This window comes from Mauremys mutica, chromosome 12 (genome assembly GCF_020497125.1).
Source record: "Mauremys mutica isolate MM-2020 ecotype Southern chromosome 12, ASM2049712v1, whole genome shotgun sequence".
In the NCBI taxonomy this organism is placed as follows: Eukaryota; Metazoa; Chordata; order Testudines; family Geoemydidae; genus Mauremys; species Mauremys mutica.
The window spans coordinates 73767175-73793783 of record NC_059083.1 but is presented as its reverse complement, the minus strand read 5'-3'; the positions used below and the strand labels follow the sequence as shown (position 1 = coordinate 73793783).

General features: G+C 43.9%; 1 protein-coding gene across 1 annotated transcript in view; it reads right to left on the bottom strand.

The window, feature by feature from the left end:
• Positions 1 to 2263: 2263 nt before the first annotated feature.
• The window catches only part of LOC123347014 (rab11 family-interacting protein 4A-like), a 90104-nt gene continuing 65758 nt past the window's right edge, over positions 2264 to 26609 (bottom strand). The window contains exons 2-4 of the mRNA XM_044984440.1: positions 20649 to 20736; positions 2442 to 2530; positions 2264 to 2320 (exon numbers count right to left, since the gene is read on the bottom strand). Coding sequence (XP_044840375.1) covers positions 2264 to 2320; positions 2442 to 2530; positions 20649 to 20736 — 234 coding nt within the window. The remainder of the gene's footprint in view (positions 2321 to 2441; positions 2531 to 20648; positions 20737 to 26609) is intronic.

The window sequence follows — 26609 nt, the reverse complement described above, 5'->3', positions numbered from 1 at the left end:
AACACACTGTGCGCTGCTTTCTCTGTCCAGATGGGAACGGATCCCAACCCTGCAGAAGGCAGGGAAAAGACTCCCAGGGTGAGATTTTGTGCTGCGTCTCTGCGAACCTCCTACGGGCTCCAACCCTAACCCTAACTAAGGACCCTTTACCAGCCCCTGCCCTAGCCCCATGACTGCTCTAACCCCAATGCTCACTTGGCTCCACCTACTGGCTCCAGCCCTAACGCTAGCCCCAGGCCACGTCCCACAGTAGTGCTAACTGTAGACCAGCGCCACCTTCAGGCTCTACGCCCAGCCTGCTGCAACCCTTAGTGACTGCAACTCGTATCTGGTACGTTTAATGGCTCCAACTCTAACCTAACCCCAGTACCCTGCCTAGCCCCAACCTTGAAGATAGCCTTGGTGCTCCCTGTGCGACTAAACCCTAATCCATCCACCTACAGGCCTCTAGCGGAACCAGCTTAGGGATCACCCTAACCTTACCCTGTTCCAGCCTCAGCCCTAACCTAGGGAAACCAACCAGCCTGAACCCTACCCCTTGCTAGGGCTGTCAGCTCCCTCCAATCCTAACCCTCCTAGTACTAGTCACCCCCAGTTCACAAGAATATTGCAGAATTAGACGGGGTTCAGAGGAGGGTAATGAGAATGATTAAGGGCATGCAAACCTCACATATAAAGAACAACAGAAAAGACTGGGAATGTTTACTTTAGAGATGAGATGAATTAGCGGGGACATGAATTAGAGTGTACAAAATAATGCACGCTACAGAGAAGGTAAATCAGGGTCTTCTAGTATCCGTGTCTCATAACACAAGAGCAAGGGGCTAGTCAATGAAACTGAAAAGCGGCAACTTCAAAACTGACAAAACAAAGAACGTTTTCATACAATGCTTAATTAGACTGTCAAACTCATTGCCACCGGATGTCCTTGAGGCCAAGAACTTGGTAAGTGGCAAAGAGGGATGGGCTATTTATATGGATAACAAACATGTCTAGAGTTATAATGATAAATACTAAAAAAAAGAAAAATGTAAAGAAGAGTTTTGGAAGGGATACAAAACCTCATAGTTCTGGGTTTAAGCCCATCGCTAAGTAACAGGGTTAGGATGATATTCCTCGGGGGGGGGGGCAGATCATCCTATGCCTGCCCATTGAGAATTTCTCTGCACCTTCTTCTGAAGCATCAGGTGCTGGCCACTGTCAGAGAAGGATACTGGACTAGATGGATCATAGGTCTGGTCCACGCTGGCTGTTAAGCACACAAGGACAGAAGAGATCACTTAACAGATGTGTCATAGCCACAGCAATTAGGGTTGCCAATTTTGGTTGGACATATTCCTGGAGGCTTCATCACATATTAATCTTTAATTAAAGATTATGTCCTTTAATTCCTGGCGACTCCAGGAGGGTTGGCAACCCTAACAGCAACAGGTCTCATCTCTGCCATGGAGAAATTATATTGTTCTCGTGGGAACAAAGGTAATCAGGGTGATTTCAACAATTACACCTTACAGACCCCCGTGCACAACATGTTTGCCTGTTTCTTATCAACATACCCCATGCCTAAGGTTGCAAGTCTTTCACGGAGGTCACGGATTCCTCTGTAACTTCCGCAGCTCTGCCATGGGCTGTCCCCTGTCCGGAGGAGCGGTGGTGGGGCCACAGGCCGCCCCTTGCTCGGAGTGGTGGCGGCGGGACCATGGGCCACCCCCTGCCCGGAGTATTTCTGACACATGCTAAAAATTACAGGAGTACTAGAGAGAGAAGGATTCTCGGGACCTGTATGATCCCATAGAGCACTGTATATCTAGGGGAGTGTGGCCCCACTGGCAAACAGATGATGCTCCACTGATAACAGCACTGATGTCAATTGCTTCCCAGCAGCCGACAAATCCTGGTGTAGCACCTGAAATGAGCTCTACCGAGGGCCTGTGAGCACACAGAATTCAGCTGCTTTAACAAACTCAGTTACCTGTAACCGAGTCAGTTATTTAGGTGTAAGTCTGCATGTGGACCAGGTTTTATGCCCAGATCCATTCCTCCCTCATACTTCTGTAGTTCAGCAGCGCTTGCACGGCACAGCTTTTGTGGAAAGGCACTATTAGCGAAAGTCACTTGCTGCACACAGGGGGTGCCAACTGGTTTAGATATGGCACCCTCTAGTGGGCAAGGGAGCACTGACATTAGAAACCGGTTACGGGTGAGAACAGTGCTAGATGAGGCTGCACTCCACAAAACTGAGGGCTACACTGGATTTAGATCACTAATCCTCAGGCATAGCTAAAGCAATATCAAAGATGAAATTCTCCTCGTTTTTATTCTGTAAAGGAAAAGGCAAGAGGCCAGGTGTAAAGCAAGTGGACTTACTGTGACCCTTCAATAAATCATCCAGAAAGCTCCCTCAGTCCACCAGCATGAGTCAGAATCAGTGAATCTCTTACCTGGTAGTAGTAATCCACGTACTGCGGCTCATAGCGCCGACACCCCGGGTTTTCGACAGCCAGCACATCCTTCAGTAACTCTTCACAGCCTGGCAACAGAAGCAAAAGCAAACATTCAGCTTATTCCATGTCTGTCCCACTACAGTATTCACACAGGCATGTGCAAGCCTCAGACAGAGGGGAGACTGAGGGCCTGTCCATAGAGGGGATATTTATTTCAGTGTTGACGCAACCTGCATGGAACTTGGAGGAAGGAGCACAGTTTGCAGGATGGAAGAGTGTGAAGGAAGCACCAGGAAGTCAGTCTGTGTGCACATGGCTTGAATGCTAGCTGCAGTTGCAGCACTTCTGTAAATAGTTCTTTTAATAAAGAGCCAGTTTCATTTTATAAGCATGGAGTCCTCTTGCATTCTTAGCCACCACGCTGTACATGAAACAGGCGTAGCTAACACCAGTGCAAACCCTCAGCATAGACAGACTTACCATATGTTGGGTTTTCCCGGACATTTCCTCTCTTTTGATCCTCTGCCCTTTGTCTGGGTGAATTTTTCAAAGAAGAGGCAATGTCTGGGATTTTTGTGGTGCAGATGTTGCGGCTCAGAATCACATGGCTCTGCATCCCAATTGATCCCTCCACTGCAGCCGCCAGATCCCAGTCCTGGGGAGGTGGAGAGGCAGGGGGAGGCACTGACCGATGGCTGGCACTATGTCTTGGGCCTGCCCCAGCTGCCCTGCCACCTTGACAGGGAGTGATGCTGCCCCCCACTTTGAGAGTGAGGCCCACAGCACCTCCCAGGTACCCTCCCAGTACACACACCCCTCCTGCACCCCCCAATTGTACCTCCCCCCAGTTGTGTCCTGTTTTGGGGAAGTTGAAGGATGGTAACCCTACAATAGATGCCCTGCACTGCTGTGCAATGGGGCTTGCCCAAGTGTGGATTGCTTCAGTCCCAAACCAAAATGCGGCTTGGTCCAGTCAACCTAGCGCTAGACCCACCCCACTAAGCACGAGGGGGAAAAGAGATGGACCAAACTCCAAACCCCTATACTCAAAATCTGGATACAGTTCGGTACTTCACGGGTCTGCATCAGACTTTATGCCTGTTTTACACTAGTCTAACTCCACTGATGCCACCAGAGTCACTCCTGATTTACACTGAAGTAAGTTAGAGACGGTGAAGTAACCTAGTGGTTACGTCAGGGGAGTCTGAATTCACCTGGTCCCAGTATGAACTTTTTGCCTGGCTATTGTCCGTGATTCTCCTGGCATGACATCGTACCACGCAGAAATGGATTTTTTGCTGGGGGTAACTGGATGTTACACAGAGCTTTCTGCAGGAAACTCCAACATCTTCTTAAAATACGTCTCACACTAGGAGCATATGGTCCTATGTGAGCAAACACCTACGTGCTTACCTCACATTCACAACTACTGCTGCCAGGGGCGGCTCTAGATATTTCACCTCCCCAAGCAGGGTGGCATGCCGCTGGGGGCGCTCTGCCGGTCGCCGGGAGGGCGGCAGGTGGCTCCGGTGGTCCGGGGGTCCGCTGGTCCCGCGGCTTTGGTGGACCAACGGAGCCGTGGGAGCAACGGACCCTCCTGGCGACCGGCAGAGCGCCCCCCGTGGCATGCCGCCCCAAGCACGCGCTTGGCGTGCTGGGGTCTGGAGCCGCCCCTGACTGCTGCATTTGCTTTGTTCTTAATAAGCATGTTAGTGGCTGGAAAATCAAGGGCTGCGTTTCTTTTAATCTCTCTCATCTGAGAGCCCGAGACAAATATAGAAAGCCTTTGGAGCTGCCAAATTCCTCAGTCCCCATTAAATACCAATGATTGTTCTCTGTGTATTGAGCTGTAGAAAGAGGTAACAACAGGCCAGGTTATTCTAACCAGCTCATTACAGACGGGCGGCCTAAAATGTGATGTCACATTTTATATGGTATTTTACTGGGAGGCTCCAATTATCCAATGGTATTTCTCTTTCTACCTCATCACTAATATGGTACGTTTGGCTTTGACATAACACATTGCAATTCACCCACAAGGCAGGTGAGCCAGAAGAAGAATGTCACGAAGGGTGAATCATACGGAATTATGCTGCCAGCAGATTATTCACTCCTATTGTCAAAAGGAAGGAATAATAGCTTTAGGGGAGAATTACAGGAAGAAGACATCCTCTGCTTATGGAGATAGAATCCCTTAACAAAGGAAAGGCACGCTCAGAAAGAGCAGGAGAGCACCACCAAATTGTAAGGGATCTAATATGTGGGATCAGTATCTCCACCTCCTCCCTGCAGATTGGCAGATGATGAGAGTGACACACGGCAGATAAAGTAGCTGTCAAGTGAATTATGATCCAAAGAGCACTGCATGGACGACAGGTAGCCTCACTTCTCCTCTGCCATAAGAGATGATCGGGAGAAAGGGAAGACAACTGGTATTTTTAAAATAAAAAGTGGAAATTCTAGCTGCACAGCAAAAGAAGAAATTCAAGATAATGAAAGAAGACGCAGCATAGCTCAATCAACTGTGGAAGAAAGGCCCCTATAAGGAATTGAATTTTAGTCATTGCTAAGAATCGCTGGAACTAAGTCACAGCTGCAATGAAGGAAAGTGCTTAACAGAATGAAGGGGGTTTGGCAATAATGAACATGATCCTTAGCAAAGTAGAGGGAACTAAGAAGGTGGCATGAAGATACATATTGACAGCCGCACTAATTGACATTCTAGTCCTAGACGTGGCCAACCTCCAGGTGAAAATATGCCTGTGTATAAGGAAGGGAAGGTATGTGGCCACAACACTGAATAACAGCAGAGGAGGCCGGAAAACCAACATTTTTCCCCTGTGTGAAATTTTGAATGAAAAATCATCTCTTGAAATTTTTCAACCAAACATGTGAGTTTTCCCAGGGGAAATTCTGAATCGATTCAGAATAAAAATGTTTGACTCGACATTGCCAGAGGACTCTGGGATATGCCTCCCGAAGTCTAGCAGCGCACACAAGTGAGTGCAGCACCAAAGAGGACACAGCATCTCGAGGGTGGCTTTGCAGTGTGGTCACTCACACCCAGCTGAGGCTAACTCAGGTGCTGATCACCCGAGTTAACTCTGCAGGGAAGACATACCCTCAGGCTTTGTTTACACTGGGGTCATAGCCATCTTTGTAGCTAAAATCCCTACTGTATATGCAGTGCATGGGGTAAACCATGAGTTGCAATGGTGCACCAGGGAGCTTACTTCCTGGTGTACCAGGTATATGGTAGGGATTTGCACCTGTGACTAACACCAGTGTTAGCTAATACATACTAATTAATATGTTGTTAAACTTCACATTGTACCTAGTGTAGACAAATTCAGCGATATTGTATTAGCCGGTCACGGTCAACCCTAGATATTGACCAATGGGAGCAGAATGCCTAGGACTGGCCATGACTAGCCAACATGTTTTTAAAAAATACTTTCTTTGTCCACAACAGGTCCTAAGTGGTGTTTAAAAACATGCTAAGTGACACATTTACTAAACACCCCTCGTTTTCTCAGTACAACGAAGGTCAAAGGTGTTTCACAGAGTCACTTCCAGAGTAGAACCACCTGCAAAGTGCTTATCTTATGTGGACCGTCGGACCATTACTGACTTTATTAGCTCTACCTTATTCCTTTCCTAACATGTATTTTTACCTCTCATTTTAGCCTTTTAAGTCACATTACACATACACAGACATAGCTAAAATACTGCTGGTCATTAACTGGAGCCTGTCCCTTTGTTGTATTGCTTGGGAACATTTAAAACTTATTAAAAAATCTTCGTTAACTCAAAGAAATATGATCCCGAGTATTCACCCCTGAGATTGCCTTGCTAATGTGATTCCTGTGGGACCAGCACTCCAAAAAGCAGTTTCTTGTATGATGTACGTAAAGATAAACTTTGTTTGCCCCGTGAGGAAATTTCCTTCTGTAGATCGCTCTGTTTTGGATCATCACCCATCAATATCCCTTTGTTCTCAATGGCTGTGACCATAATATGTGCTGGTCTGTGCTCTGCGTAGGTTCCTCCATAGTCCTGTTCCAAGGGATAATTTAATTGTTTATTTGCCCCTTTTGCCATTAATAACAAAAGCTTATTAGTCACGGAGCTGTCTACTGCCCATGTGTGTCATGGGAGTCATTAAAGCACAAACGAACTGCCTGCACTGCCAAGCTCTCTGTGTGAGACACTGGGCACATATTCATTAGAGTGAGTTATCTGCAGAAACCAAGCACCATTCTGTAATGCATGCAGGCAGGGGTAGTGGAGGAGATGTGTTTACACAGCTGTAAAACTTCCCTTCAACAATATCGCCAGTCATAATTTCAACCCACGTTTCCCTCCTGCATTAATAACCACCACAGCACTGGGCTAATACCACAATTCTAGCCAAAGGCCTATAAACGATCCAACACATTAATTAAAACCTCACAACATTCCTGTGAGGCAAGGTCAAGATTTTTACCTCCCATTTCTCTGAGGGGGAAACTGAGGCACGGAGGCTGGTGACTTCAGTGGCGCCTTAGGGAATTAGGTGCTCAAATTAAGGGGAGTTTGGTATCTGACTCCCTTGGGCCCCTCTGAAACTAGCCTAAGAGGTTAGTCTATGACAGCGCTGAGGACAGAACCCAGCTCCTCCAGGCCCCGATCCTGTGTTTTACCACAAGAACATCTTTCCCCTCTTTGCATTTTGGCTTTCATCACACTCGTAGGTTTTTGCAGCAGGTGACTCTATACTGGGGACACCAGGGCACAGCCAAACCATTTAAACTCAGGATGATGCCGCCACACCAAGACAAAAATATGGGAAAATTAATTGCCCCAATCTGGACCTAAACTCCCTGGGGGCTGCCCTGGTCACTGCCTTTCCAGACTGGGAGTCTTGTGTCCCACCTGCCCAATCCAGAACCCAATGAAACCCATGTGGCATTTGATACTGACTTCAATGGAAGCAGAATTAGACATCACCTAGCATCATATATTAAAAAATTCAAAATGAGTCAAAACTTGGTCCCATGGGACTCGACGGCAAAATGCCCACTGGCTTCAATGGGATCAGGATGTGACCCCATAGAAAACACAGTCTCCTTCTGCAAAGGTGACACTTTGCCCGCCTGAACGTCACTGAATAGTGAGAGTCTCCGTATCCTGCAGCCGGCATTGCCCATGGTAACAGCTCCATTGTCACGCAGGCTGGCACAGCGACATTCGTGCTGCTCATCATGCTGGGAAGAAATTGCATGCCACACTGCACTGACACTAAAAAAAGTCAGAGAGGCAGGAAATGCTGCCACTGAGAGGGGATTTCCCCTATGGGGTTGCTTAAACACAACACTGCAGCCATCTGGGGCCTGATCCAAAGTCCAATAAATAAATGGAAAGGTTCCCATTAACGGGCTTTGGTTTGCTTCTTGGTAAGACACATATTTCAGTAACAAAATCTCTGTCAGTGATTCATCACACTGATCACCTCCCGGTGCAAACCAGATCTTCTTCCCAATGCAGCGTTCTCCCTATGCACGGTCACTTTGGAAGATCAGCTACTACGGGTCCCTTTATCGTCTCTGATATATAATTCCAAGCCATGTGTTTAAAGAGCTGATCATTGCTTTCCCCTCTCTGGGCCCATCCCCATGAGGGGTATGGCTGCACTGCAGCAGGGAACATGCTTCCCAGACAGACTTGGGCTCACTCTGCTCCAGCTAGTGCGCTAAAAAGAGCGATGTAGCTGTTGTGGCCTGGACAGCAGCTCATGTTAGTCACCTGAACTCGGACTCTGGGGTGGCTGGGCCCATGTCGCCCAAGTCCACCCTGTGACTTTTAGCTCGCTAGCGCAAGTGGAGCTAGTGAGTGCCTGTTAGGGTGACCAGATGTCCCGATTTTACAGGGACCGTCCCAATTTTGGGGGCTTTTTCTTATATAGGCGCCTATTACCCCACCCCCCACATCCCGATTTTTCACACTTGCTGTCTGGTCACCCTAGTGCCTAGGTTGGGAGACCTGTATTTAGACATATAGACATACCCTTTGTGGGTGTCTGTTAGCTTCTCTGGGCCTTGTATCAGGCCCTTTCTTTTCAGAGAGGAAAGTCCCTGACATGTTTACATGGAAACCGATTAGCTGTTGTATTCAGTATTGTTCTCCTTATGATGGATGCTTATGCACAAAAATCACGTCTTTTACTTATTTTATTTTAGTGCTAATTTGAATTTTATAAGTGCCCTTGGAGGATTACATGAAGGGCACGTTACAAATGGATGACTGAGTTAACACATGGCTCTGCAGACATGTATACCTGTGTCTTCCTACCGCAAGCATCCATTTTGGCTGGCAGCCTAGAAAATGCCAGGGTGCTAAATTGAAATATCACAATCCACACAGGATGTAATGAAAAATCAAGGTTTACTCTGGTGTATCTCCTTACTGATTAGGGCAAACATTATGGCTTCTGATGGAGATTTTTACAATGCTGTGTTCTGATCTGGCATGCCTGGGACTTATTGCCACTGGTACCCTATCTTGAGGAAAAAGGACCCTCTTGTCCATGCTTGCCAACCTGCCATTACCAGTTTTTCAAGCTGTGCAGCAGTGCACATTCGAGGCTAGAATCTGTCCTTAAAACACCATTGCAAGAGACCTAAGGAACATCTCCTGGCTACTTTAAGATCCTCCTGCATTAAGACATTTCATTATTTCTATAATTTCATTTTCCAGAAAGCAGCACCACTGAAAGCCACTTATACGGCTGATTGGAGCCATTTCATTTGGACACCTAATTGTATAACAAGGCCTTACCATGGTAGGAGCTATGGAAAGAAAGACAAATTGAGATGGACTTAGACAATTATTTGTTTTTCAACCATGGGCAATAAAACATTTCCTGCTAGCTGCCAGTGATTCTTCCCCCCTCAGCCCCCTCCCCCCGGCTGAGGTTAGAAATCTTCAATCATATTCATTTTTGGACACCATTTTTGGCAAGTGAGACTTATTACATTTGGAACATGTAGTGCAACAGGGGACAGGAAGGAAGGATTTTAGCCATGAATTGTTGCAAATCCTTGGGTACTCTAGAGCCAGAAGCTCTGCAAAAGGATGCAGTCTGCAAAAGGACCTTCTGCTAAAGAGCAATGCATGAGGTAAGCCTGCTCCTTCCTGGGTAATGGAGCCTCACAAATAAAAGTCCAGTGTCCTTATATCAAGTCTCTGGGCCTAACTCTTGGCCTTCTGCTCCTTGCACCCTCTTACCCAATGGCTTCCACTCACCTCATCCCCTTATATCGGGGGGCTTCATGACACCTTCTCTGGAGGCTGGTAGGGGGGTACCCAGGCCCTCTCACTACACCTGGTTCCAGCCCGGGGACCCTGTAACTGGCAGCAAAGGTCTACTCCATACAACTCCTTGCTGCCACCTCTCTGAGCTTCTTCCTACCCTGCCTTTCTCAGGCCTTCTCTCCACACAACCTCTCTAGGTTAACCCTTCTTGCAGAGCCAGGACTCTCAGGGCCCTCGCCTGGAATCCCCTAACAAAATTCCAAATGTAATGAGTAAACTTAACCTAACTTCTGCCCTCCTCAAGCTTTCCCTTTTAGGGCTCTTACGTTCCCCTTGCTTCGTTCCTTCACTGAACGCCTCCCAGGGCTCGCTCCCCTGCTGGAAGTCTAGAACCTGCCCTTCTGTCAGGGCTTAGCAATAAAAGCCTGTTCCACTCTCAGTAACCATTTGTCTCCTTCTCTACTCAGGCTACGATCCCAGGGCATAATCTCCTCACGAGCTTCCTCCTCACACCCTCCCTATTCCCACAGAGTGACTGCAGCCTCTCGCCCCACAGCTTCTTTCTTGATTGAATGGTCTTGACTGACTAGTTGCTAGTCGCCACCAGCTAAATACTTAGCGGTTTATATTCTCTCACTCTGCTGTGTCCTTCAGGTAATCTAACAACTCCTTTCTAATACTACCCTATCTCCACTAATAATGTAATGTAACTTTTGATATCTTAAGATATTTGAATGCCTCAGAAAGCTTTTCCCTTTCATTATCGAAGCCCTCACAGACCCCATACAAGGTGATCAGTTGTTTCTTCCACTTTACAGAGTACAGGTAGGCCATCTTTGTGTCTGTCTATTTAAAAAAGTTAATTGTTTAAGCCACAATGGCCAATTAGTTCTCTGAACAAAATCATTTCATTTTTCCTATCCAGGCTCTGAAGTATGCCGTTATCCTCAGCTCTAGGGCACAATTCAAAAAAATCTCTCTCTTTTTTCATTAATCCAATTTTGTTGCTATTCCTCTTACATTTTGCTATACTGGGATTTTAACTTCCTGTTTACTCAAGGGTATTTCTATGTCAAGCTTTCCATTTCTTACAGTCTTTTTAGCTGCTTTGTCCACCATTTCTTTCCTTGTTAGCCTGAAAAAGCCTTCCTTCTATAGCATATTATACACCTTTTCAATATCTAGAAAGGCAGCTATCATGAAACCTTTGTGCCTCATGCTTTTTTGTATTTCAGTTTCTAATTTAAGAATGTGATCAGCTCCTTTCTGCTACAAATCTCCTCTCTTTATATTAACGAGCCTGCTCTTTATACTAGCCTGGTAGGTTATTTGGCCACTGAGGCCCACATTAGCCCATTCACGGCCTGTGTGGGGTACACACCCCACTACAGATCCCCATTACAATAGTAGCCCAGCACCTCACAATCTTTAATGTGTTTGTCCTCCCAATACCTCTATATGGTAGGCAATTGTTATCCCCAGTATACAGCCCTCAAGCCACTGAAGCGGAAGATGTGATGGGGAGGTGCAAGGCTGCACGGAGAGGTAAAAAACTGCACCCCCAAAAACAGCGCCTGTCCAGATTTGGAGCATTAGGTTAAGAAAGTTACTTACTTACCTGCAGTTATCAAGAAATGGAGGCATCAACTCAATCCTGAGCCAGAGGACCTGATTCTGATCTCTTTTAGGTCAGTGACATCAGCTGGGATCTTCAACCGTCTAACAGAGATCAGCATCTGTCCTCTACATTCTTTCATATGCATGCATCACAAAGCCAAAGTGAAATCTATTTTCTCCTAATCTATGCAAGTCCTGCAGTATCTGAGCGCCTTCTAGCAGTGCACTGAGCAACGGGACTACACATCTGGCCCATGTTTGTTCTCTCCCCCTCTCCTCAGAGGGAGAAGCGTGTGCGGTAGGATGTCTTTTTTTGCTATGTATTTATGTTGGAGAAGGCAAGAGAAACTCAGTGAAGCAGGGAGGTAAACTTCCTTGGAGTTAGTACTTTCCACACTACAATCCCCAGCGCAGCAACCCCCACTCGGCACCCCTCTCCACAGTCGCAACCCCAAACACCTGTCATTAGCAACAATCCCCACATCCCACCCAGCAATCCCCACACCACCACCCAGCATTCCCATCTCCCCCACACCATGTAGCATACATCCTATCCCCTCCCAGCCAGTACTTCCCCACACACTAGCACTCAATCTATGTATATATTTTTATTGTAGCTTCTGATCTGTACGTAACTGAGAGGAGCCCTTCCATTGCTGAAGGTTAATTTTAATTGTAGCTGTTACCACGGTACCTATAAGATTGTGTGTTCCTACTTATACACTATTTTATTCTTATTCACTTGTAATTTCACAAAGGCATACGCCATGTTGGTTTTGTGTTAATGATTCTATGGGAAGAGTAAGACTTTCATCCAGAATGAGTGTGGAAAAGGGCACTGGGTAAGCTTTGTGGTAAAGTCCAAAGCACTGTTTGACATGACCAGCATTAATTAGAGTCTAACAAGTAGTTTTATGCCTCTGCACAGGGATCGATACAGCCTTATTGATTATGGGCTGGATCCTCAGCGGAGATAGATTTGTGCAGCTCCGTTGACTTCAGTGATGTAAAGGAGCTGTGCAATCTGTACCATCTGAGGATGTGGCTTCAAAACGAGAGGAATTGTATATTGGAGTAAAATAATACCCACAAAAACAAGAACATTAAAAATTGAGGCTAAAATTGTGAGCCTGACTCTGATCTGGTGTAATTGTGTTGACTTCGGGTGGATTTACTCCTGATTTACACCAGGGTAAGTGCCTTTAATCCAGTTTGCCCTGGAGGCCACAGATCTCTCTCAATTCTGGATGATTTTGTGTGCCCAACAGTTCTGTAGAGCAAAGGCGCAGTGCTTTTCAAACCCTACTGAATGGTCAACTGCAAACAGCCGCTTTGAAGGAAAGTAAACGCAATCACAAAGCAATTTCCTACAAATGCTCCAAGAAGGAAATTTAACCCATCCTGAGTCATGTAATTTTCATGGGCAATTAAGCAGTTTTAATACTATAGGAAATCAAATCCGGTTACTTAATTGGATGTACCTGGTTCTTGGCACATATCCTAGGAGCAGTCGCTTTTCGCTTATCTACCTTTGGATCTTTAACAGTGTATTAGGCTCCTTTATGGCTTCCGGCTATATTAGGCAAAAATTTAGTTGAGCCTTAAAATAGTTTGAAGAGGAACTAACCCCACTTCATTAAATAGCTAGAGTGTTACTTATTAGCTAAGGCCCCAGTCCTACTCCAGCAATTTGTTCCACTGAAGTCCAAAGGAGTAAGAAGCTCAGGTGAGTAAGAAGCACTCTAAGAGCAAGAATTTGCTGGGTCAAACCTACCGTGTAAGTGGCACAGCTAGTACTAGTTTGAAAGGGTTCATACCAGATTTTTAGTTTTTCTTTGGTGCCCTATTGCGGTTCTTGCACTCACATGGCTCCGTCCTGATCTCGGGTATAAGGGCACGAGCCACAGACATTGATTTTAAGTACATCACAGCACACATCTGTAACCCACTCTTCCAGGTGTGTAGTCTACATCTCCCATTCTGCGGCTGATCCACAGCGAGAGCTGTCTCATACTTCTCTCAGCTGAAGGATTTGGAGCTGGATTTCTCAAAGTGCCTAAGCACCTAATTCCCAGGCATCTAAACACCTTTGAGGATCAAGGCCTAGGCACCTACCTGCATCTTTAGGCACCTATGTATCTTTAAAGGCAACTTCAAAGGTCATGCCCAGGACTTCAATGGGACCACATGAAGAATAAACGACTGCTCCAGGTGAGTAGAGGGATTAGAATCTGGTTCTCAAGAGGCAGTGTTTGTAATTTGGCATTATAATAGCCTGATTGTTTCATCACAATACCATCTATGTAACACTGATCAATATATCTCATATGAAAGACATTATACAGTAATTACTGTACAGTTGTTGGTGTTGTTTCCATGGTGTAATAGCCTCTTGAAAGTCTGAATGTATTTTTCCCTATTACTTTTCTACTTCAAAATATGAATATATATTCGTGTTTCCAATGCAAGAGAATCTATGACAACTCTCGTTTCCTGTTCCTTTAATGTAATCTGAAGTCATACTTTTTAGTTAACTGCAGCTACAGGGCCAGTAGGGGGAGCTCATTCTTTATTTGTTGTTGGATTTTTTTTTAATATAGAATAGGTTTTTTGTCAAAAAAAGAAGAGAAAACACTACGAGAACAGAAATAGAGGTACTTAAATAGAACAAACAGGTCAAATGTACTTACTTAAACCTTACTAACCAGACTAAGGGCATCATTGTGCAAACACTCGGAGCATAATGCTTACTACCCTGACTAACTCACGGTCATCAATACGATTTCTCAAGCCAGTTTGCACTACGATTGGTAGTAACCGTTGGCAGGATCAGGCCCTCAATCAGTACAATCACAATGATCACAGTGGACAAATGTAACAGATGAAATCCTGGCCCCACTGAAGTCAATGAGAATTCTGCCACTGATGTAACTGGGGCCAGGATTTCAAAGGTGTATTTGCACCAAGCCAATACCTGATGGCAGTAGCTCTCCTGACTGGTGATCGTTAATTGAACGGATGGCATGAAGCGAGCAGCTGGAAAGTGCAGATACACCAGCAGCTAAACTTTGTTCTTTTGATGTTCCAGCAAAAAAGCTTTACAGCCTTTATCTTGATGACAAACCAGTCCCGGTTTGCAGCAGAGCCTAATTATGCTAGGAAAGTGGCCCCAACAGCAGGGTTACTACTCAAGTGCTGAAGCAAGACATTTACTGGATAATCTACCTCTACAAAGGAGAAAGAACAGTGGCTTTCCTTAAAGAGACAGGTTGCCCTCCAGCCTAGAGTTTCATCAGAATGATACACAACGGGTATGTCTAAACTGCAATAAAACACCCACGGCTGGCCCACGTCAGCTGAGTCGGGCTCACGGGGCTCAGGCTGCAGCGCTACTAGATTGCAGTGTAGACGTTCGGGTTCCGGGTTCCACAGCCTGGGCTCCAGCATGAGCCCAAAGATCTACACTGCAATTTGATAGCCCCACACAGCCTAAGCCATGGGAGCCCAAGTCAGCTGACACGGGCCAGCCATGGTGATTTATTTCAGTGTAGACAAATCCAATGAGACTAATCTCCTCCAACCCATTATATCCCCCATTGCTGCTCCTTCAGATTGTCTAAATACTCCATCCCAGGGAATCAGGAGCATGCTGTCAATGTACGCCAAAAAGCAGACTGCTAGAGGCTTGAGAAAGCTTAATTTTGTTTCTACTTGCAATCTCAGTGGCAGCTGCAGAAGTGTATGAATCACAGGTCAAGGGCCATGTGTCCATGTCCAGCTCACAGATGCTGGGAATGGGGGGAAACCTTGGCAAACAACAAGGTCTTCCTTCATAAAGAGCCAGGAGATTTTTCACACACACGCAGAGCAGGCAGTGCCTTGGATTCAGCAGAAGTAGGGCCACGCCCCTGATTTCAGATCCCAAAGTGTGTTTTAATTCAGCTCTTTATGGATACAGGAGCTATTTGCAAACTACAGATCTGGATTTCAAACATGCCAATGTTTGGGGAGTGTTTAGTTCTGGAGTTTTGGACCAGATCCAAATCTGGTTTTCAAGACCTCATCTAAGAGATTCAATCAAATTTCTAAACTTCATGGAACTCAAATTTTCTCCCTCCAGGTTGATTCTCTGCTGCTGGGATGTGAATCCAGGATTCCAGAGAACTCAGATATTTCAAACCCAATGTTTAAACACAAATTCACGACACAGACAACTCCCAGATAGGAACACAAAAGTATTTTACTCCTGCTAGGCAAAAAGTTATCCTTCATCCCGGACTATCAAGGGAACTATCCCCAAGAGCTCAGCTCTGTGATGAGACAATTTAATCTGAAGTCTCATAAATAAGAAATATGGCAAGGAATTAGGGTAGCAAATTTTTGAATGTAAATGTTTGGCTTCAGCCACTAAGAAGAACACAGATTCATACTCAATTAGAACAAAACCTTGGGATTTATCAGAGTGTCTCATTTTGCTAAATTAATCTGATTATTATACACAATCCAACTAGGCTGGGATGTCAAAGGGCCATATTTAAAATTAGTTGCAGCCTAGTTGGATTGATTGCTTTTGTCTGATAATGAGACCACTGCTATTCTTGGGACATGAAGCTCTGTTGAAAAATGAGAGATAACAACATGGTGGAGTCTAGATTTTTGGAAGCTGAGCATACATTTTCTCAACTTTAACAAGAGCAATTTGTTTTAAAGAAAGAAAAATGTCTCTGCTGGCTGAAGACCAATAAAACCTTCATCGGGTGAGGCAAGTGATGGATCTAGTTCCTTATTAAGAGTTGCAGTAAAATATATACATAATGGGATGTCTTTTATTAAAATAGCTACAAATACTTTTTTATTTGAGAAAGGTCTCTCTAGTATATATCCTTGTTACTGATTTCATTACATTTGCTATAAGGACTTACATAATTCAGGAAAATGTTGGCACTCTTGGTGGTTTATAATATAACCTGTGCGTGTGTGTGGATAAATACATATACAGATCTCCATCAATACATTTAGGTAGCCAATCCACAAGATACACCTCATGAATCCTTTGATGCCTTAGGCCCCAATCTTGCAAAAAACCTTACCTTTAAGCACATTGTTATTATTATTATTTGTATTACTGCAGCGCCTAGGAGCCTTAGCCCTGGATCATTGTGTTACATAATAATATATGGAGATATACCTATTTCATAGAACTGGAAGGGACCCTGAAAGGTCATCAAGCCCAGCCCCTACCTTCACTAGCAGGACCAAGGACTGATTTTGCCCCAGATTCCTAAGGATTGAACTCACAACTCTGGGTTAAGCAGGCCAATGCTCAAACCACTGAGCTATGCCTCCCCCTACAGTCAATGGAAACATGTGCAGGACTGGGGATTTAGCCTGTAACCCGGGGGTTGGCAACCTTTCAGAAGTGGTGTGCTGAGTCTTCATTTATTCATACTAATTTAAGGTTTCGCGTGCCAATAATACATGTTAACATTTTTTGAAGGTCTCTTTCTATAAGTCTATAATATATAACTAAACTATTGTTGTATGCAAAGTAAATAAGGTTTTTAAAATGTTTATGAAGCTTCATTTAAAATTAAATTAAAATGCAGAGTCCCCTGGACCAGTGGAGAAGACCCAGGCAGTGTGAGTGCCACTGAAAATCAGCTCATGTGCCGCCTTCAGCACACATGCCATAGGTTGCCTACCCCTGCTGTAACCCATTCAGGACAAAGACTGTGTCTTAGCCTTCAACTAGAACCCAGGAATCCAATCCACTGGTGCAATCACTAGACAACTTCATCTCTTAGGTTCTTACTGTGCTCACACCAATCTCTTGTACTAGCTTCCCCTACTAGCTTCCCGTTTTCCCCACGTCAAGTCACCTTGTAGATGCACTCTAAAGCTTTAATCGAGAGCATTTTCCCAGTGCAATCTCATATCGTTACACCGCTGTCCTTTGCTGCCACAAACTTTAAATTAAAACCACTGTGGCACTGCACTCTCGCCTCCTGCTGGCTTCATAATAGTCTCATTGTAAGAGACTCTCCATAGGCACCTCCTGGAATCACGCTGAGATCCGTCTGAGAGTCACCCTGTGTCTGGGCCATGCCAGAACACTGGTGCGTCAGTAAGGACCAGGTGCTCAGAGAAGCACAGGTGGAATGTTTTGCCCTAAGAACCTGAGAGGCTGATCAGCAGTGAAGATGTTGAGCTGTCTCCTCGTTGATTTTGCTTTGCCTTTGGCTAAGCTCAAATGTAATTTAATAGTTTCTGCCTTTTAGCAGAGGACTCTATCCTTCCCTGGAAAGGAGATGGGCTTGATGGGATGCATTTGATTCCTTTCTAGCTACCAAGACCCCTGTCATGCACATCATATAATTAACCCTTTCATAGCTGTGGCACTTTCCATCCAAAGGGCTCACAGTGCTTTACGAACATGAATTGACTAAACCCTGCAGCATCCTTGAGAAAAGTAAAATTATCCTAATTTTACAAGTAGGGAAACCTGTGACCCAGAGCAGCTCCAGCTCACCTTAGGACCTACTGGCAAGTCAGGAGCAGAACTGGGTCTAGAAATCTCAGGCCCCAATACCAATCTCTGCACCTAAAACATTACTCAGTGCTTCCTTCCAGTTTTTTTTCCCCCAGTCCGCTACTTTTTTTGGCCAGGAAATAATATTAAAAGCTACAGCCCCTCTGAATGCAGCTGTATCATTTCTGCTTCATTGCCAGGCAATACCAGAAACAAAAGTTAACTAACCAGTCATATTCCCTGAACAAGGCTAATGCTGTTGAAAATAATAAAGGAAGTAAACCCAGCACAGCCATGTTGTTTTATGACCCATAAAACCACACTGAGCTAAACTTAGATCAGGTGTAAACAGCTGCTGCACCACTGATTTCAGCAGAGTGAGACTCAGTTATCCCAGATCTGTATTTGGCCCGTTTTTTGCAAGGCCCTGATCCCACAGAGATTTAGGCAAGTTTGGCTTTGGGCATGTGAATAGTCCCATTGATTTCAAAGGAACTTTTCCTGTGTGTAATGTGGAGCATGTGCATAAGGTGGAGCATCTGCATAAATCTTTACAAGATCAGGCCCTGAGTTTTTATCACAGCCAGTAATAATCTTCCCTGGGATTAGGCCTGCTGAAATCAATTCTACTTGCATAGTAAAGTATCCACTCATTGTCAGTGAGGCAATGAGAATCTGGCTCGAAGTATTAAAAAGTATGTGACAGGAAGGCAGTGTGGCGTAGTGGTTCCGTCGCTGGATCAGAATTCAGGAGATCTGGGTTGTAGTCCCAGCTCAGCCACTGACCTGCTGGATGACCTTGGGTAAGTCACTTTGCCTTTCTGTGCCTCAATTTCCCTATCTATAAAATGGGATATTTTGCTCCTTTGTAAAGTGCTTTGAGATCTATGGATGATCAGAGCTAGATATTATTAATAATAATAATCTGCCCGAGTTCAAATGCTAAGATCAATGAAAAGACCAGAGGACTAGATTCCAATGTTATTTCAGAGCTACTCAAAGGGCTGAGCAGTCATTATTACTGGACATCGAGGGAATACTCCTGAATACTCAAACTACTCAACCCTTGATTGATTTTGTGTATTGAGCACTCAAATGACTTTCAGATCAGGGTAACACTTCTGTTAGATACGAAGGATTTGACCCCTGATGGATTTTGAAGTAAAGGGAACACTTTATGCAAAAATGTTGTAGAACATTTGTTTTTTAACGGTGTGCTAAGGAAATACACTTTCCGTTCAAGTCTCCATGGAATTACTGCGCTTAGCATAGCTACTTTTCCTAGTCACCAGCCATATTTGCAATATATTTTTCTTTATTAATGAAATGAAGGGCAGTAGCTATACAGGGGCGTGCATGGTACAGTATGTTCTCCTAAGTACATGGAGAACCAATGAGGTAAATCAAAAGCAGCTCCCTTTTTAACAGGGACATTTCGTACAGCTCCCTGTTGCTCAGGCGTATCACAGGCATAATAAAAAAGGCCCAGATAAGCAACAGCACTTCAGGGTTGATGGTGATGCCGGGATCCATATATGAAAGATAATGGGCAAGTCAAGACAATGGACATTTTCCTCCCCTGCTGTATCCCTTTTGCATGCTCCTAAATCAACAGAATTTTAAGCTGCACCCGGGACATGCAGCAGCAGGGACGCCCCCAAAATAGAGGAGCCCTACACTACAGCTGGCGTTCCATGCCATTGGAGTAATGAAGATAGATCCGAAGACAAGACAGAGAGTTTTTAACGGAGATTCACATCACAGCGAAGAGAAAAAATAGGCAAAATGTGATTTCTCCTTTTTATGTGTTGCTCTGAATGCCCAAATGAGCCAATTTTACTTAAACAAACAAAACCACAAAACAAAATACCAGCTCCCCCCAAAAACAATTTTTTGTCTGTGCTAAAAATGTCTCCTTTTTCATTATAACAATGGGATCACTTTGAACAAAAAGGTGGCTCTGGAATTCAAAGTTCAACCTAAGCAATGTCTATTTTTGCAGATTTTGAATTTTGCAGATTTTCTGTTCATTTAAAAAAAATTATATAAAAGTGAAATCTATGGATTAGCACAAAATCACCCCAAATAGCATCAAACATTCTGTAAAATTTCACAGAAAACTGTTCACTCCTTTCACACAGCTCTATGAATTTTTAACCAAAGCCTCCACAGCTCTTTTGCCTGGGAAAACTGTCTGTGGAATGTAGAGAACTTAAATATAATTCAAATATAAATATCTATAGATGTTAGTTGAGAACATGTCTCTTACGCTGGAGAAACTGTATAGGAAAAGTCCATTCATGAGTAACGGTTATTAACCCAGTGTAGACGGAAGGGAAAATTCCCAGTGATCTTGATAACCCGATACTTTTCAGGTATAGTCAAAGTTTTCCACATCTGCATTCATTCATGTTTAGACCAACCCCTTTATCCCATGTCCTGTCTAAATATACAGGTGGTTTAAAGAAATACGGTCCCAGTCTTACAAAGACTCATGCACATACTTAATTTGATGTGAGCAGTCTGGTTGACTTTAATGGGACTAGTCACATGCTTTAAGTTAAGCATGTGCCTAACTCTTTGCAGGATCAGCATCTTATTGATTATACTTCAGTGAGACAGAAGAGCAAAGTACAATTCATCAGCATCTATCCTAGTGAATATCAAATCTTCTGATGGCCCATGCCATAAGAAAACATGCTTGAGTTAAACTTTTATATTATATTTTATAATTCTATCATTTTTATAACAGCTGCATTATTTACCTTTGATAGCAAAAACTCCATGACAGAAATCCTTGAAGTTGATTCTTCCCAGGTCATTTGGGTCCAAGTATTTAGCCAATTTTTCCACCTAGAAAAGAATATACAAAGTTTACTATGTGTTGCTTCTACCTTGGTCAAGCTTTTATGGAGAAAACACTGGTTTAAAAAATATCTGCAGTATACATCTGAAATTAACACAAGGTAAAAATACTTATCTACATAGATATAAAACCAAAACTTTGTAACTTTCCATGGCATAAAATATAGGAGAGACTTTATATGACAGACCCAAGCACATTAAAAGTGAAAGACGCTGAATATGACATGAGATTAATTTGTTTAGTGCAGTATGATTTTCTATAATCTCAGTTTCGTGGTTTAGCATTTCTGATGTAAATTATCACCCACCAAAGGGGATCACACGGGGCATATTGCAGGAAATTTGCATTTATATTGAGGGAGATATTTCACATTGAGGGAGAGTTGAAGGATTTTTCAGGAGAGATTTGCAGAAGAAGCGGGAGGGAATTTGGTGAATCGAAAGAAGGCACAAAACCAAGAGAGGGAAAAGAAAGCAAAGAAGCAGTTAAGTGGGGGGAGGGGAAGAGAGCAAAGCAGGGGTGTTGGAACAATTTGTATAGTGGGGGTGCTCAGAGTCATTGAGCCAAACTATAAACTCTGTATATGATGGAAACTGCTTCAAGCCAGGGGGTGCTGCGCGCCCTTAGTTCTAGCACCTATGGACCAAAGGCAGAGACAGTGTTGTCCAGTGGATAGAGCACTGGAGTGGGAGTCAGAGGACTCTTCTATTCTTGGCTCTGCCACTGACCTGGTTTGTGATCGTAGGCAAAAGTCACTTCACCTCCCTGTGCCTGTTTACCCTTTGCCTGTCTTGTCTATTTAGACTGTAAACTCTTTGGGGCAAGAGCTGTCTCTCATTACGTGCAGGCACATGGTGCCTAATACAATGGGGGTCTGGCTTTGGTCTGATCCTCTAGGTGCTACTACAATATAAATATGACCAATTATTACATCAGCATATACCTGTGGTTCCCAAACTGGGGTTCGTGAACCCCTGGGGATTCACGATATATTACAGGAGGTTCTAGGGAAAAAATCCCTAATGGCAGACAGAGCTGTCCCTAGGGACCCCGAGACTTCCAAGAGCTAAGCAGATCAAAGCAGGCATATCTATCACACTGAAGAGATTTAAACTTCAAGACTCCTTATAAGAAATGGAAAGGGAGGTGAACATTTTTTGCTATTTTTTAAATTAAATTATTATGAAGAACAAGTTTAAGCTTTGTTGTAACCTGCATTGTTTGCCTGGACTACTCAAGACCTGAATGCTTGTGTAGGAGGAACTCTTTGAGTTGGCTTCTTAAATACCTTCATGATGTTTCAAATCTGATACTCCTTCATGAAACATAGGAGCCTTGTCTTATGACAGGCTTACTCAAAGTGATACAAGCTACGAAAGTGAGATCTTGGAAGAGTGCTGCCGTTTTCATAATGTAATAAAAATACTGTAATGATAAATAATAATTAATAATAAACAGTGGGTAATAAGCATGTCATAAAAACAAATTTTATATTTCCAAGATCACTGCTTTTATAATTTATACTCAGGTAAAGGAGAAAATCCCTGGAAATATTCATTTTTAGGAAGGGGTTCATGAGACTTGACATTTTAGTGACAAGGGTTCACAGGTTGTTAAAGTTTGGGAACCACTGATATATACTATATATATTATATTAAGATTTATGATAAGATTGTAAGGAGCAGCGAGAGCAGGAATTCAGGATATTACAATATTCGGAAGGACGGAATGCAAGCTTAAACATGCTAGTCTGAACAGCAATCAAAGCCCAGCTGAAAATATACACAGCAAATGAATGAATCCTGGTGACCCAGTTTCTTGATTTTCTGGTTTCTCACGTGCTAGTGAAACCTACTGAATGCTTAAAGGCCCTCTAGAGAGTGCACTAACATCCTCACTTCTATTCTATCCATCCAATACACCCAGACCGTTTGGTTTAGATGGGTTATGATCAATGGGAATATTCTCTATCCTAATGAAAGCCTGGCAGTGCTGCAAAACCAACAGGGTCTCAGCATTTCAGTCCCCTGCTGGTGCTGTCCAGTTTGCCAGTGTATCCCATACACAAGATATGGTTTTTGAAATCATAGTGCCGGGGTGCGTAGATCACATGCTGTTAGTTTCCAGGGACCATTGGAACAGCAGAATCAAACGTAAGGAAGAAGTAGCCTGTGGAAGTGTGCGTACAGGGCAATGGTCTCATGAACCACACTTCCAGCTGGGACCCAGATGGAGCAGCCGGAGCCGAACCACCAGCTGACAGCTCGAGATGATTTCTCCACTCAGCAGCCTTGTAATAAATGCGATGGGTTCCTCCAATAAGGTCTTATTTAGAACAGTGAAATCTAATTAAGGTGCTTAGATAAGCAATAGGTAAAACTTTGATGAATCGCCCCTTTCCGCTCCGAGAACTCCGTCTTATGCCCTGGCATTCAGCATGCACTTCCAATCAGCCTGAAGACTCAGCAACGGTGCATACAACAGCACCTAGGCCCTGGTTCGGTGAAGTGCAAAAGCACTTGTTTAATTTTAAACAGGTGCCTAAGAACTTGGCTGGCTCAGACCCTTAGATACTACCCTGAATTGTGCTAAATTTCTTGGCTTGACAGATTAAGTTAGATGTTAGACAGACAGTTAGGTGAACAGGTTTTGTACTGTTTTAAACACACTTGAGTAAAAATGTAGTAACGATAGATGTGTTAGACCTGTTCTGCGTACTATATCTATACCTATACAAGCCATACAGTCTCAGTTAATTGCATTTAAAGAAATCCTGCAATTATATCAAATATATCAACACCTTTACAGGCATTATTTAAAATCTTTAAACCCACCCCCTCAAAACTCTATTTATATCTGCTGTATCTTTGCTATAACAATATTTAGCACACATACAATCCCCAGTCGCCACGTGCTTTACAAAGCATTATCCCCATTCTGTAGATGGTGAATATGAGGCACAGAGAGGTTAAGTGACTTGCCCACAGTTTCACTGCAAATCTGTTGCAGAATGTGGAACAAAAACCAGAACTTCCTGCTGGCTTATGGAGAAAAGGTACACAAGATACTGTGGTGATGCATGCCATAGAATTGCTTATTACTGTATAAAATACTGACTTAATTGGGGTAAGGGTATTTTCCTATGGGTTGGATACATTATTTTGATAAGGTCAAATGGATCAACCATGAATGAATCTGGGAAAACAGCAATGTGGATTTAAGAATCTATTCATGGTGCAAAATGCTTAGTGTTGACTAGGGGAGAATGGAACAATTTGATCCATAGGTTAAATCCTTCCCTTCCCCCTCCCTCTTTTTTTAAAAAAAAATCACCTGCAGCTCCGCTCATGCAGACATGGCAGGTAAAGAGCTGTAGGATGAATTCTGCAGCATGTAGTGATTTTAAGGAGAAATCTTACAGCAGTTCTCTTATTGTGAAACCCTTTGCAGAGCTGTTAAGGATGTGCTGTCAGTCTGATGGCAAAATGCAGCATTTGGCCAGAACCATGGACAGCACACATTAAGGGTGATACTGTTAGAGGAATTCATCCTTACACAAACCTCTTTGATATTACATCACAGTTGGCAGAGTAGCCTTGTGGTTACAACTGCTCTCTGGGATTCAGGACTCCTGGATGCTGGTCCCAGTGGATGATCTCTATGTAACCTCACTAACCTTTTCATGCCTCAGTTTACCCACCCTGTAAAATGGGGACACAATGACAATCTCCTACCTCAATGGGATGGTGCAGGGATTAACTAATTGAGGTGTATGAACTGCTCTGAGATTACCAGATAAAAAGTGCTATAGAAAAACAAAGACTGCATAGGCTAATGGACAGGCTGCCCAACTGGCACTCAGAAGACCTGGGCTCTATTTCCAGCTCTGACTTGCTGTGTGAACTCATTTACTCTCCCTGTGCCTTGGTTTCCCTGTCAAATGGAAATCGTAACGATACATCCACACTTTGAGATCAAAGGATAGAAAACACGATCCAAGAGCTAAGTAACAGTAGCATTCAGAAAGCAAATAATTAAACAAAGAACAATAAGGTTACAACAAGTCTAAATGAATGTTACTTACAAACAAGGCCCAATAGAAACACCAAGGAACCCAAATAAATGCATGGAAGTAAACTTTCCCGGTGACCTAATTTCTCTGTATTCTGATTGCGTATGCTAGTGAATTATGGGGACAGAGCCACCAATGCAGTTACTCTCCAGTGTGTGTGGGATGGCAGTAAATTGAGGTGGAAAACAGCATTCCTTCCAAATCTCTGCGTGAGTGGTTTTACTCAAACCCCTGAGGTGTGACTTTGATTTCTCTTCAGATACAGATTTCAGGTATCATCCATTCCCACCTGTGATCTCTCTCCTCATGTTTTATTCTGGACCTTTGAAAGATATGACTCACGTTGTATATTCTAAGAGCTGTGGGACTTCTTCCCCCCAGAACTGCTGGTTAATACATAGCTGGCTGCTCAGATTATATATCCATCCAAGACAAAGAACAAATCCTGTGTGGCTGGCCTGGGATGTCCAATGGCTCTAGCTGGGAATGGGGATTTACGTGTAGTTGTTCACGGAAATCACATACCGTACGTGTATGAAATACAGCTCTTGGCACACGAGACACATAAACAAGAGGCAATATTTTGTTCAACCTCCTATGGCTACATACTGTCGAGCTGGAGACACATCCGTCCCTTTGTAATTGGCATCACGCACACATCTCTGCTCTAACGAGCTTGTCACAGATCAGCTTGTCGAAGGAAGCCATATGCATTATGCTGACATAAATCAGATCAGATTTACTGCTGAATGGCATGAAACTGCCTGATTCGACGGAATGTTCCGTCCCCAGACTGACATAATTTACAGCTTTGGTGTGCCTCCTTCACAGCCAGTGAGGCTAAGTTTTATCTATGAAAGGAAGAGGGGGCACCATGAGGAACACAAGCAACAGAATGTCTTTACATTACCAGGTACTTTGGTAGAATAGATCCAGCAAGATATAAACCCATCATGCACTCGCACGCAAAGGAAATAGAATGCTACACACTGCAGGCCTGACCAGCAGGACAGTCAATGTATAATTGTGTATATAGCACTGTGGCAAGAGGTAGATGCAGATAAGGACTAAAATTTTCAAAAACACTGCACTGACTTAGGAGCAAACGTCTCATTTGCAAAAGAGGCTTGGGGACTTCGGTACTTTTAAAAATTTTATCGTTCATCTTAATCTCTGATGGCAAGAAGGGTCTTTTGCTTGAGGCAAAGGATAGGAGTCAGCAGACCTGGGCTCTGTTATGCCACAGACGTCCTGCGTGACCATGGGCAAGTTATCTAGTCTCTTTAGTGAATGGCCTAGGTTCCAACCAATTAAATAGCAGGAAAGCTGCAAACTCCTTCTTCTCCTTTCTTCACCCAGCATGGGATCTGGAGCATGGTGGCTTCCGGCTAGCTGAGAAATTCTGCTCCATGTCCAAATCATTTTAAAACATGGATGTGTTTTAGAGGTTGGGCAGGCAGAAGTTTGAATGTGTGGGGTGTCACTCAAAGTACATGTGAATGTACAATCCCCTGTGAAGATGACTTCAAAGGAGCTGCCCTTGCTGATGGCCTGTGCCAAATTAGCACATTCTGTTTCAGCACCGTTCCATTTTCAGTGGAGTGATGGAGAAGCTAGCATTTATGAACCAGTGAGCCTCCCAAAGACAGCGGAGACTCCTTCAAGAGCAAAGATAGCCCCGGGGCATGCCATTGTCATATTATCTATACTCTGGACTCAGAGAACAGCCTTTTCATTGCTCCACCGGTTTACTGAGACTTGTCAGCTGTGACTGCATCCCTATCAATG